Below are 13,963 nucleotides of genomic sequence, written 5' to 3' on the forward strand. Positions count from 1 at the left end.
AAGTCAGCCATGCTGTATGACTGACTTAGAACAACGCTTCCTTAGCTCTCGTCCCCCAATGCCCCTACTCTACTTGCGCTACATTGATGACATCTTCATCATCTGGACCCATGGAAAAGAAGCCCTTGAGGAATTTCCACCATGTTTTCAACAATTTCTGGGGTGGCAGTGGCGCGCAGCGGGGCTAAGAGAGGCTGCCTGCCTGCCCGCCCGCCTGCCCTGGCCCTGCGTAGGTTGACCAGAGGCCCCAATTTTATAGGGACAGTCCTGATATTTGGGGCTTTGTCTTATATAGGCACCTATTACCCCCCACTCCCTGTCCCGATTTTTCACACTTGCTATCTGGTCACCCTAGCCACCTGCCACGCTGCGCTGCTCCTGGAAGCAGACGGCACCATGTCCCTGCAGCCCCTGTGGTGTGGGGAGGTAGAGGTCTCAGTGTGCTGCCCTTGCCTGTCAGTACCTCCCCTGAAGCTCCCATTGGCTGTGGTTCCCTGTTCCCGGCCAATGGGAACTGGGGGGGGGGGGTGCCTGCAGGTGAGGGCAGTGCACTGAGCCCTCTGTCCCCTCCTCTCCCTCTCCCCATCTGCCCCCCCCCTCCCCGGGGCCACAGGGACATGGTGCTGGCTGCTTTCCGGGCCATGTGGGCCGGATCCAAAGCCCTGACAAGCTGTAGTTTGCCCACCCCTGCTCTGGTCAGTACCAGAAACAGCAATTCACAAAGTCACTGGTGGAATGGACTGAGTGCCTCTTTTCTGTTTTCCTTTTTAACAAGCAGCTCATGTTCTGCTAGTTCAGTCAGAATTTTCTGAATCAATTTAACAAAGTATTTCCCTCCTCTTGTTTTTATTGTCTACTAATTCACAGCTTTATATTCAGGAATATTATTGTCATCCTACTGAATCAGCATGGCAGACTATCTGACCTTTGTTTAAGGTTAACATCAGGTAGGCCTTGGAAAAAATTTACCTAGCCACCAACTGGCAGGAGAGCTAAATCTACCAACCTACAGGCCAATATGAGATGATAGAGATCCAGGGAGAGCAGTCTAGTGTGATCAAAAGTCAGCCCCACCATACCTGTCAGGTGTCCCAGATGATATAGTACATTCTGCCTTTTGAGGCCTCACTATTTCACAGCAATATCAAATTGGGAGATGGTGGGGAAGAGAGACTCGCTTTCCAAATACCATTTGGTTTATGGAAGAGTTAGGGTTGCCAGGTATCTGGATTTCGACAGGAAAGTGGTTTTAAGAGGACCTGTATAGTCTCCGATCAGAAGTATTGACCAGACACCAAAAGTCTGGTTACCGCAATTCTGTTGTCCTCCCCATCCCCCAGCTAGCCCGAGGTGTCTTTAGCTCTTGAGCGCTAACTTAGGAAATTCCAGTAGTGGTAAAAAATGATGAGGACAGTCATACAGAGCAATCTGGATTGCTTGATAAGCTGGACCCATTAAAACAAAAATGTTGTAATATGAGCAAATATAAGGTCATATAAAGAATGCATGTTATACCTACTGTATGTGGGCCAGTATTCTGGAAAGCAGTGACTCTGAAAAGGATTTATGGGTCATAGTGGACAAGCAACTTAACAAGAGCTTTCAATATGGTGCTATGGCAAAAAGGGACTGTTGTAATCCTTGGATGTAACTATAAACAGTGGAGAAGTGAGTAGCAGTAGGGAGGTGATTTTTACCTCCGTATATGGCATTGGTGAGACTGATACTAGAATACTGTGTACAATTCTGGTGTCAACATTTTTAAAAAGAATGGAGAGGTGTGCAGAAAAGAATGTTTTGAGGGCTGAAAAAAATGCATTGCACTGAGAGACTTAAATTCAATCAGTTTGCAGAACATTTGAGAGATGACTTGATTATGGAGTGTAAGTATGTTCTTGAGCAGAAAATACCAGGTACTAAAGGGCTCTATACTCTGTTGGAGAAAGACATAACAGAGACCAATGGCTGGAAGTGAAAGCCAGACAAATTCTAACTAAAAATAGGGCACACATTTCTAACAGTGAGGGTGCCTGCCTCACCATTGGAACAAACTAGCAGGGGAGGTAGACATTGCTTGATGCCTTCAAATCAAGGCTGGATACCTTTCTGGCAGATATGCTTTAGCCAGATACAAATTATGCTTTAATCAAACACAAGTAATTGGGCTCAGTGCACGGGTAACTGGGTGAAATTGTATGATCTGTGTTCTACAGGAGATGACTTGATGATCTAATAAGTCCCTTCTGGCCTTAAAAAATCTGAGATGAATACATTTGGGAACAAAGATGAACTGAAGAGAGAGGATCTGAGACAGAAGTCAGAGGGGGAGCAAGTTCAATGCTCTGGATAGGGCCCACTACATTTGTTGACCTGCAATATATAATGCATTCATAAAACAAAACAAGGCTCACCAATATCTCTGATCTAGACAGGAGTTAATAAAAAACAGAATTCTTCCAAACTAAAATCAGTCTGCTGCTATGTAAGTAGCGAATACAAAGAATGTGTGGTCTATGCAATTAGTAACCATTGCTCAGACCAGTGAGCAGATGTGCTGCTGTAAAACGTTTGTGAAAATAGTAAGCTTGTGTGGCTCGTGTTTTTAGTGCTTTGAAATTGCATTTGTTAAGCAATTTTTTGTCAAATGGGGGGAAAAGGGGGAAATGTATACTGCAAGCTGTTTGTACATCCTGCCAGCATGAAAACTATTCAGGGTGCAGAATTTTGTTTGGTTCCATTCTACTATGATGCCTCCTCTGGGAAGATAGAAGGATGTGAACGTTATACTAAAATAGCCCTTTAAACCAACTTTTAAATGCCCAAAATTCAGCTTGCGCTAACATAAAATTGCTCCCTATTTTTAACAGTTTGTCTAACTTAGAGCTGAACTGTAAACTGAACTGTCTGAGTGTAGGATTGGCAGAATATAGCAGAACCCCAGAGTTAAGAACTAACCGGTCAACCACACACCTCATTTGGACCCAGAGATATGCAATCATGCAGCAGCAGCAGACAAAAAAAAACAAACCCAAAACAAATTCAGTACAGTACTGTGTTAAACATAAACTACTTTAAATCCCCGCCCCCCAAGGAAATTGTTGACAAGGCAAAGAAACTGTTCTCTGCTTGTTTCATTTAAATTAAGCTGGTTAAAAGCAGCATTTTTCTTCTGCGTAGTAAAGTGTCAAAGCTGTATTAAGTCAATGTTCAGCTGTAAACTTCTGAAAGAACAACCATGACGTTTTGTTCAGAGTTAGGAACATTTCAGAGTTACAAACAACCTCTATTCCTGAAGTGTTTGTAATGTTGAGGTTCTACTGTCTTGAGGGTGAGGGATTCTGTACTTAGATGCATACTGAGGTAAAGTAAGNCTGGCCCGGCCTGCTAGGGTGCTTACCCTGGTGAGCCGTGTGCCAAACGTTGCCGACCCCTGTCCTACAGTGTCAGTGTGCTTGCTCATGGCCAGTTGCTTGTCATCCTCTGGACGTTTTGTATAGCTTGTGATGCATCTGCTAGGAAAGTTTCACTCTTAATGTAAGCAGTGAACGTTTAGCACCAAATTCCTCTCTACTCTTGAAAGTGCCTGTTGATATTTTAAGGTCTTTTTCTTTGTGTGGAGGGAAGGAGGGTTTTTCAGATCTTTCAATTTTTTCCTCTCATTTACTGTCGTCCTCACTACTAACCCTTACTGCCATAAACCTTTAAGCAGTATATCATAGTCACCCTATCTATGGCAGAGAGGGGCTGGACATGGGTCTCTGAACTCAACAGTGCTACTTCGAACACAAGCCAAAAGAAGTTGCTTGAATAATAGAGAGTTCTCCCTCTCCCAGGAGTTGAACATCAGGCTTATGTAGGGTTGAGAGAGTTTTCTGAATGATGTAGAGCAAAGAGTAACAGGTGCTAGAGACGAATAACAGGATTTTTTCACTGTTGTAGCATTCAAGAGCACAGAGTCTCAGGAATGTTGTGGTACTGTTGTATACAGCTGTTTCACAAAGCCTTGTATTAAGCATCAACCATTCATTTACACAATCTTTTCCATATACTCAGGCTCCCTGCCCATTTGGGGTGAATCTGCCAGAATCACCACCCAACTAAAACAGGTTTGTCATCCTGTACAATACTGCTTGTTCTCACTAGCATTTACATTTAGCAAAAGGGAAATTGAGCAGATTTCCTTTTATCTAAAGGAGATATTGGTTACAGGCTACGTTATTGGTTTGAGTATCTTGTGCATTTTAAGGTGACCTCTAGAGGTTTGCTCAGGCCTGATTTTTTTGGCCTGATTTTTAACCCTGACCCAAGCTCGAGAGGGTCGAGTCATTTTCTGACTACAGATGTCAGGTTCTTGTCAGGTTGGAAAACAACTGATCCCCTTGGGCTCGGGTTGGCTCTTCTCCTTCCTGTGAGGTTGGTATGGCCGCAGTTGCGTGCACTGCTCCTGCTGTGGTGTGTGTGTGTGTGCTGCGGGATGAGGCTCTGTGATTTCTTGGTGCACGCATTCCCCAGCAAACACAGCACAGTATGGTGGCGGTATCCAGCAGGAGCAGGTCAAGCAGCGCCATCACCATAGTCCAGGGGAGGAGTGCCAACCTGTGCCTTCGGGAGTCGATTGTTTTCCAAACCAACATGAACTTGACACTTGTATAGTAACTTGAATCTGAGTTTCTTATGCATTATTAAATGGTAAGAAATGAGCAAGTGAAATAGTAAATAGCTCAATAGCCTAATCTTTTCCTGGTAAGCTTCCAGGCAGAATCTAATTTCAGCCCAGTGAAAAATGTGAAAACGCTTTCACACCAAAGGTACAGAAGTACATATTACAGTGGTTTTTAAGAGCCTCTGAGGCCTTATCAATAAGTATTAGAAAATGCGGTCTCCTTTATTCCAGTGTTCACACAAATGCTTCCTAAATTACTTACCCGGTGTCACAAAAGCCAAAACTTTAACACTTTGACTAAACCTAGATACCTCTGGCCTGATTTTTTTTTCAGTGGATCAGGGTCCTGAACCTCTCATTGGGTTCTGAGCAGGTGCTCAGAATCTCTAAGCATCTTAGTTTGAAAATTTTAGAAGTTTCTGTGGTAGTTTTGCCATTTAAAAATTGGGGATAATACTTAACCATCCTCACAGGACTGTTTGAGGCTTAGTGCAAGTAGTGTCTGTGAAATGCTTGGAGATCTTCAGTTGGAAGGTGCTATGGAAGTGCATTTTATTTTTCCAGTAACTGAAAGATAATCTGTGCAATAACAAAAATTTATTTAGAAACACTCCATTTGGTGTGAAGGTTTTATAAATGTTGCAAATGTTTTCTAAAATACCTTTTTAGATTAGAATTAGCTTGTCACTGTAGAAATGCTGAAGTTCCAGCTGAGGCAGTACTTTCTGTCTAATCCCCTATTTTCAGATACGTGTAACTTTCCAGAAAAGTTATCTCTGGAATTTAAATTTCTCATTCTTATGAGCCCTCGTGTGCGTGCATGCATGCATGTTAATTTAGTAAAATTATCTTCGTTGTTTGAGCATATCAAAATGTATACCTTTTCACATTCCATTTTTTGATAATTTTATCTCAAACTTACATATCATATGTAGTCCTCAGTTAAGCATGCTTACAGATGGGGGTGGGAGGGAGAGGAGTTCTTTTGCTTACCTTCTTGCATTAATGCGAATAAGCTACTGCGTATCCCCATGTATCATACACCAATAAACCTTCAATAAATAATCATTGAATTATTAGATAATTTTTTCTACTTGCAGGGGTTGAATGGGAACGTTGGCTCATTGCTCCTTCCTCATATCCTCCCGTAGAGCTTTTGAGCTCCACAGGATAGAGCAGGGGTCGGCAACCTTTCAGAAGTGGTGTGCCGAGTCTTCATTTATTCACTGTAATTTAAGGTTTCATGTGCCAGTAATACATTTTAACATTTTTAGAAGGTCTCTTTCTATAAGTCTATAATATATAACTATTGTTGTATGTAAATTAAATAAGGTTTTTAAAATGTTGAAGAAGCTTCATTTAAAAAATTAAAATGCAGATCTTATTAGTTTAGTGTGATCCTTGCCCTTGCTTTTCCTTGCTGAGTTTTCCAATGTCTGGCACATATTTGGATGCTTTAAGCTGCACACAGGCTTCTTAGTGATCAGTTGTTAACTGGCTCTGAGAGGGACAGAGAACATATTTCATGTGTGAAAATAGCTGTTCACACAGGTTTGTGGATCCAAATGCTGAAAGCATTGCAAACGCAATTTTCTTCAAACAGTTAAATTTCACTGGCAGAGACATCCAGCAGGTCAGAATAGAGGCCCCATGATCTCTCTCCGTAGCTTCAAGTGCATGCCGCAGATCTCCAAACTTTGATGCCCAAAATTCTGAGCTTTTTAACTGAATGAGCTGCATTTCGAAATCTTCAACACCCATCCACTGAAATACAGACAAATCCAAGTCGCTTTCATTGAACTTTTCAGGTTTAATTAGAAAAGAAAGCATTGGGCCAAATCGCTGGAAATCTTGAAATCTGTCAGAAAATTCTGATTCCAGTTCTTGCATGTACATTCTAATCTCAACATCAAACGCAGTGTGCTGTTCCACTTGGTGTGATAGCGATGTAAGAGGACTTAAAAATATCCGAGTACAGTGGCGCTGGAACAGTTTTTAAGGTGGGGGTGCTGAGCTGCACCCCCTCTTGCCCCTTTCTGCACCTCTCACTGTCCCAGGCTGGGGCCGGTGGGACACAGCTGGGGGTGGCTGCAGAGCCTCTGGCCGGTGGCTGGGACCCCCGGCCAGCAGCAGAGCCCCCCCGACCGGTGGCCGGGACCTGGGGCCAGTGGGCAGAACCCCGGCTGGCAGGGGGCTGGCAGCCGGTACCCCAGGCCGGCAGCGGAGCCCCCAGGACTAGTGGCCAGGACCTGGGCAGTGTGAGTGCCTCTGAAAATCAGCTTGTGTGCTGCCTTTGGCATGTGTGCTATAGGTTGCCTACCCCTGGGATAGAGGCTCTATCTTCTTCTGAGCACTGTTCTTGGAGTGCCCTTTTAAGCACCAACTTTCTACAGCACTTGCCATCTGTAAATTTAACTAATAAAATGCATATAGGTGAATAGATTTATCAAGGTACATACCTTCTTTCTTCTTACATTTCAGACATCATTACTTTGCTGAAGGAAAGTGGAGTTTTTTTTGCACACAGACTTTGCAATGTGGTCATTAACTATTTTTTACTATAATCTAGATAGAAAATCCTCAAGTTTGACGTGCCACACTTCAGTAAAACATAATCTTGGTACAAAAGGTCATTAGCAATTTGAAAGAGTGCAGATGGGTTTTTTTGTGTGTGCACTCTCCATGTTGTATGTTTACATTTGTACCATACAAATTGAACACCTTCAAGAAAACAAAGGACATCATCCGGTTTCCTTGGTAATTGATTGAGAGTATAATGTATCATATCAAAACTGGCTAACAGTGAGGTGAGTTTATGAAGGATTTAGTAAAGTTCAGAAACCAATGATTAGAATAACAAAACATTCAGGTAGCTTGCTTTATACTTGAGTGACAAATGAGAGCAGTGCATCAGAAATCAATCCAATATACTCTTTCACTGTGAGCACTAAGAAATCAAGGCTTGATGCTAACTATAACGGGTTAACTATTAAGTGATCAGCAAAATCTTCATTAGCACTACTAGTTTGGAAACCCTGAATATTTCTATGATGGAATTAATAAACAAAATAGTAGTAAAATTGCTTATTTGCCTCCAGTTCTAATTTTTGTGCCTTCTATCTTCTCCTTTTAGGTGGTTTGTTTAGTGCAATAGTGCTGTTGACTGACAGACAAGACTAAACATGAGGGTAGCAGGTAAGAAAAACAGTCACTAGGATCAGATTGATGTGACTTTTAAAACAAGCCATATACTGCATTAATGAGTAAAGGATAATTGTGATGTTTTTTATTAATATCAAACTTCTGAAAGAAGCATGGCAGTGTTAATTTAATGGAAACAGTATTGCTTTGCTATTTCACTACCTTTTTAGCTGTCTGTGACGCATGGCATTAAGCAATCATGAATGGCAGAAAAAAATGATGAACGTTTATTTTCTCCATACCAGTAACATCCAGCTTCCCTGAAGGTCGAAAAAAAGAAGCAAATGTGAATTTGGTCTTTCTCTGAGTTTCTTGGTGTAACCCTGGCTTTCAGCTTTTTATATGTAGTTCATTCAATTATTGTATATGCATTTCAGTTACTAAACTGGAATTTTTGCATTGGAGGAGGTTCAAATTTATTGGAAGAAAACATTTTGTCTAATAAAATGGCTAAATGTTTATCTGCTACTTCCAGCCAAAATAACTCTTCCTACAGTCCAGTCTTTGTTTTTTAGTACCTTGATGTGAGAGACATCTCAAAAGAATGCAGAAAATACTCCATACATCACTAAATTTAAAGTGTATTTAGCACCTTTCACATCAGATGTCTTATAGATCTTTTTATATATCTTTCAATCTTTGAAACAAGTATCAGTTGTTCTAATCGTAGTACAAAATAACACCAAAGAAACACCAGTCATTGTAGTAAATAACACCGAAGAAGTGATGTACACATTAGAAATTCAGGAAACCTAACAAATGTATACAGTGACGTTTAGTACAATAGGAAGAAATGGAATTTGAAATTTTTCAGGACTTGAAGATATGTCTTTGATGTAAATGTTTTGAGTGTTCTTGGTATTTTTAAGACAAAGCTCAGTAAGATGAAGGAATGAGAAATGGGTAACTGTTCCAAAACAGAGAGAAGAAATAACTAGAAATGTCCTGTATAGAAGGAATACGGCATTACTTCTGTGGGGGATTCTGCGAGACTGCGCACCCGCAGAAAACGCCCTCTCCCCAGAATTCCTGTGCTTGCCTGCAGAAAACTGCAGGGAAGCAGCGTGTGGGAGATGACCATGGATGCAGTTTGGGGGGGGGGGGGGTTGCCCCCCTCCAAACAGAAATGAGGCGTGGGGGGCACACAGGGTTACTTGCCACTGCGCGTGTCCCCTCCCCTCCATTTCTGCAAGCGCAGAGCTGCCCAGCTGAAGGAGCCTGCGTCTTGGAACGCCATCTCCAGGGTCCTAGTGCCACTTGTGCTCCCCTTCTGTGTGCTGGGAGCCGCCGCCTTTTCTGTGCAACAGTGAGTGCCGGTAGTGGGGCTGGGTAATGGGGGTGGAGGGGAAGAGGCAGTGGGGAAGGAAGGGGGATGGAATAGGGCAGGAGGATGGGGGAGTGAAGGGAGGGGAATGGAGAAGAAAAGGGGATAGGGGAATCATGGGGGGGGAAGTGGGAGCCCAGCATGTGGCATCCCTTGGCAGCAGCTGGGGCTCCCCTGTTAAGCAGTACCATCGAACCCTCACCCTGACAAGCCTTACCCCCCTACTCCTGGACTCCTGTGACGAGCCCCACCACACTGATTCCCAGGGAGCTGCACCTGGACCCCTACTCCATCAAGCCACCTCCCCCAGCATCCGCCCCTCCACACCCAGGCCTTCCTCCCCCGCCGATTCCCATCTCCCCACACCCAGATCCCCCCTGCTGAGCCCCAACCACCTTCACCTGGATCCCCTGTAGAGTCCCATTGCCCCTGTGCATTCAGATATCCCACTGAGCTGCCGGCACCCAGATTGCCCCACACCTGGATCCCGTACACACTAAGCCCCTCCACACTTCGATCCTGCTAGGCTGAGCCTGCCCACCCATACCTGGTGCACCTGGCACAGAGGGGTTTTTCTGGGACAGGCCCAGCTCTTGCACTGTGTCAGGGTCAGGTGCACCCTCACTGCTAAGTCCCTGTACCGGGGGAGTGGGGACTTCAGGGTGATCTCCCACTTCATTATAGCCAGTGGCCTGTGCTCCCCACTGCCATGCTGAAGCTACATTTATTTATTGACAAATAAAAACTGCAGAATTTTAAAATATTGTGTGCACTATTTTTAATTTTTTGTTGCCAAATTCCCTCAAAAGTAACAGCATGTCAGAGACCGACTGGGTAGAGTTCAGAAAGAAACTGTGGGAGTGAAAGCTGAATAAACGTAGCATTTGGAGAGCAGTAATAGAGGTCTCTGAGAAGCCTATTTACCTATGAGAAAGGAAGCAGGGAACATAAAAGAAAATTCAATAGTGTGTTGCGTCTGTATCACAACTAAACAATTTCAAGGCGTTCCGTTGCGATGTAATTTGTACTATTGTGTTGCAGGAGGAATGTGAGTGTGTGCTAGTTAATAGTCTGACAAACGGTTAGACTTTTCAGCAATGTGATTCATACATTAACTTAGTAACAGTTACTTCAAAGTAACCCAGGACATTAAAGTTAACATTATTAAGGCTGTGATAGAGAAATAGTACATGGAACATACATTTTTATTAACTGTATTATGTATGCTTACATTTGAACTTAGTTCAAACAGACTCCCCATTGGGGGTCTGGTGAAAGTCTATTTTATGCTGCAGTAGGAGTGGGCAGATTTTTGGTAAGACTGGGAAATGCTCTGTTTTCTGGAAGGTGAATCAGGTCACCAGTGGTGGTTGTCTCTTTCCTATAATCCTCCCCATTTCATTCCCTGCTGTCAGCCCTGCCAAGATCTCACAATCAGGGCAGAACCTGGTAAAATTTATATATGTAATCTTATGTTGACATTTCTTAGCTATAGTGAGCAAGTACTTTAGTGAAGTGCTTTTAGTTCAAAGACTAAAGGAAGGGCTCTCTTAAAAACGTCTTTTCTTTTTTATAGAAAGAGCCCATACAATTCCATGGGAGAGCTTAGAATTCTGTGATGTTTCTTTGGTGCTGGTACTGTCTGCCCTCTTTTTCTTGCCTATTCTATATATAACAAAACATGCACCATCTGTCTAATTTACGATATGTCATGTTCCAAAATCTACTTTTTTTGTAGATGTGACCCTGAAAAATAAAATCAAACCACTGTATAACCTAAAAATAACCTCCACGAAAGAAGTAATAAATTACATCTAAGACTTTGAGAAAGTATATACATAAAATGTCAAATAGATGCAAATATTAGCATTAAAATACTTTCAGACAACTGTTTTAAGTTTTGAAATTGCTTTGAGTTTACCAAGAGTATTAACTATGGTTAAGGCTGCGAGTCAGTCACAGAGGTCGCGGATTCAGTGACTTTCTCGTCCGAACAGCTTGGATGTCCCCGGGCCAGCCACACTGGCCACTGCCGGGGCAGTCTTGGGCCGCCACCACCCCCCAGCACCTGCGGTGGTCCGTGGGCCACCGCTCCCTGCCCTGGAGCACCAGCTTAGGGTTGCCAATTTTGGTTGGACGTATTCCTGGAGATTTAATGACATGACATAATCTTTAATTCCTGGAGACTCCAGGCCAATCCTGGCGGGTTGGCAACTGTATATCAGCAGCGGTCCCGGGCCACCTCCTGCCCTGGAGCTCCCTCCAGAGCACCCCTGGTGCCCCTGGGGTCTCCCCTCCAGAGCACACAAGATTTAGTCAGGGGTATATAGTACAAGTCATGGAGAGGTCATGGGCCATGAATTTTTGTTTATTGCGTGTGACCTGTCCATGACTTCTGCTAAAAATACCTGTGAGTAAAACGTAGCCTTAATTATAGTTTTGTCAAATAAAATTATTGTAGGCATATAGCCCCCCAATTGTCCCCCACCCAGCTCCCTTCCCCAAACTCCCTGATTCCTCCCCACTTGATTTAGGGTTACTATATTTCAAGTTCCCAGATAGAGAACACTGCCAGGGGTATTTGGGGGGTACTGGATGGGTATTTGGGGAGGTGCTGCAGAGATGTGTGAGTACTGGGAGGGAGTATTTGGGGGGTGCTGGCAGGGATATTTGAGGGGGTACTGTTAGGGGTACCTGCAGCCTCACGCTCGAAGTGGGGCGCAGTGTTGCTCCCTGTCACTGGCAGAGCAGCTGGCACAGGGCCGTGATGCCGCACCAGTCTATCAGTCAGTGCCTCGCTGTGGGCCGCTCCCCCCTCCCCAGGGTGGGGAGCCAGGGCCTGGCCCTGTCACCCCTCCTAGCTGGGCTCTGAGGCCCCATGGCAGGCCAGACGGCCCAGCTCTGCTTTCCTGGTGGGCCAGGCGGCCCAGCTCAGACCCTCCTCCTCTGATCGCCTGCCACCTCCCTACCCACCCCTCCCGGAGAGGCTCCTGCTGCCTCACTCACTGAGCCCGGATGCCAGCATTTGCTCATTCGTCCACATGGCCACTCGTCCCACCTCTGCACTGCTGCTGGGTGGCAGAGGACAGAGCTGGTGGGGCTGTGCTTGCACCATTCAGGGACACACTGTGCACTGCAATCCAGCCACTCCCTGCTAGGGGGCCCTGTGCTGGAGAGCAGGCACAGCTCCAGTCCCGGCTCGGCTTCAGCTCGTTTGATCTTTGCAGTCCACTCAGAACTGTTGGCAGTCCCGATTTGGCCAGCATTCGCCTATTGACTATCCCAATCTAGCATATCTATTGTTCTGTAAATGCCAGTGTGATTCCAACACGCTATTGGTAAACTGTGAGGTGTGAATTGGTGTCCCACCCCAGGGTGGAAGACAGCAGTCAGAGGTACACCTTGACAGTACGAAGCTTCACTTTTGATTTATTTCTCATGTACATTCTTTTTGTTTACTTTATTCCACAGTTTGTTTGTAACATATTTCTGGCAGCATTGTAATAGCTTTATTTAACACAATTCACTGTGGACTTCTCATGCAGTTTATTTTTTGTGTTTAAAGCTGGTACGTATCAATTATAAAATATAAATAGATGCTGAAAACTTTATTTTTTGTGGTTCTGAATAGGTGCTGTAAAGTTGGTGGTAGCTGTTTCAATATTTCTACTGACATTTTATGTCATATCTCAAGTATTTGAAATAAAAATGGATACAAACTTAGGAAGCCTGTTTGGTAAGTGATGTCTTCTAACTGTTCTCCCCACACAAATCTGATTGACCTTGAATATAGCTTGAGTAAGTACTACACTCTCTTTCCATGGTGAGCCAGGCATAGTCACGCTCTAGAAGAATGCATGTTTTTAAGAATATACTTTTATGTTCTGCACTAAAAGGTAAAATATTAATATTTACAAATTTTAATGTGAATATTTTAGCTTAAAAAGTTCACATTCAAAATATACACAAGATTTTATCCATGCACAGATCATGTTTAATAGTATTTGTGATTTTAGTCAAATGTTCTTTAGACTGTAAGTATAACAAGAGTGCACAGTGTGATTGTAGTCATTGTGTTGGTCCCAGGATATTTGAGAGACAAGGTGGGTTAGGTAATATCTTTTATTCGACCAACTTCTGAGTAAGTGCTAAGTACTTATGCTAAACCATAAGGTAAGTAGGGGTAGTCTATTATTTTTTGTCAAGTTCCATATTTCGTGGTCAAGGTCCAGACTCCAGAAAAAATAATTAAAAAAAAAAAAAAGTAACAATAGTAAGAAAATAAAAAGATTTCAGGATCTATTCAAATGCATCTGATGGTCCGAATTTGGCCTGTGATTTGCCTATTCACTACCCCTGTGCTACCCCACCTCATCTCTCTGGTATAACAAGTGGGCATCCAAGATAAACTGTAGAGGTGCTGCATAGACATTTCAGAATTTACTTATTTTCATTCTTTGTCCTTAGTATTAACATAAAGTGCACATACTGGATGTAGTATACCAACACACATACAGTGATCAAATTGTGTCAAATGTGCATGTTTTTCTGATCTCCGTATAGATTCAATTTTAAGGCCAGAAAGGTCTATGTTGATCATCTAGTCCAGTATTTCCCAAACTTGGGACACCGCTTGTGTGGGGAAACCCCCTGGCGGGCCAGGCTGGTTTGTTTACCTACTGCGTCCGCAGGTCCGGCCGATCGCGGCTCCCACTCGCTGCGGTTCGCTGCTCCAGGCCAATGGGAGCTGCTGGAAGCAGCGTGGGCCGAGGGAT

At 43.7% G+C, this 13,963-nt stretch overlaps 1 protein-coding gene across 1 annotated transcript in view; it reads left to right on the forward strand.

Annotated features, from left to right (window-relative positions):
- The window catches only part of FAM3C (FAM3 metabolism regulating signaling molecule C), a gene marked incomplete in the record, with an annotated part of 61,914 nt that overhangs the window by 21,485 nt on the left and 26,466 nt on the right, over positions 1 to 13,963 (forward strand). Inside the window, 2 exon segments of the mRNA XM_034768540.1 lie at positions 7,797 to 7,858; positions 12,820 to 12,924. Of these exon segments, the coding sequence (XP_034624431.1) occupies positions 7,846 to 7,858; positions 12,820 to 12,924 (118 nt within the window).

Source organism: Trachemys scripta, chromosome 1, assembly GCF_013100865.1.
Source record: "Trachemys scripta elegans isolate TJP31775 chromosome 1, CAS_Tse_1.0, whole genome shotgun sequence".
Taxonomy (NCBI): Eukaryota; Metazoa; Chordata; order Testudines; family Emydidae; genus Trachemys; species Trachemys scripta.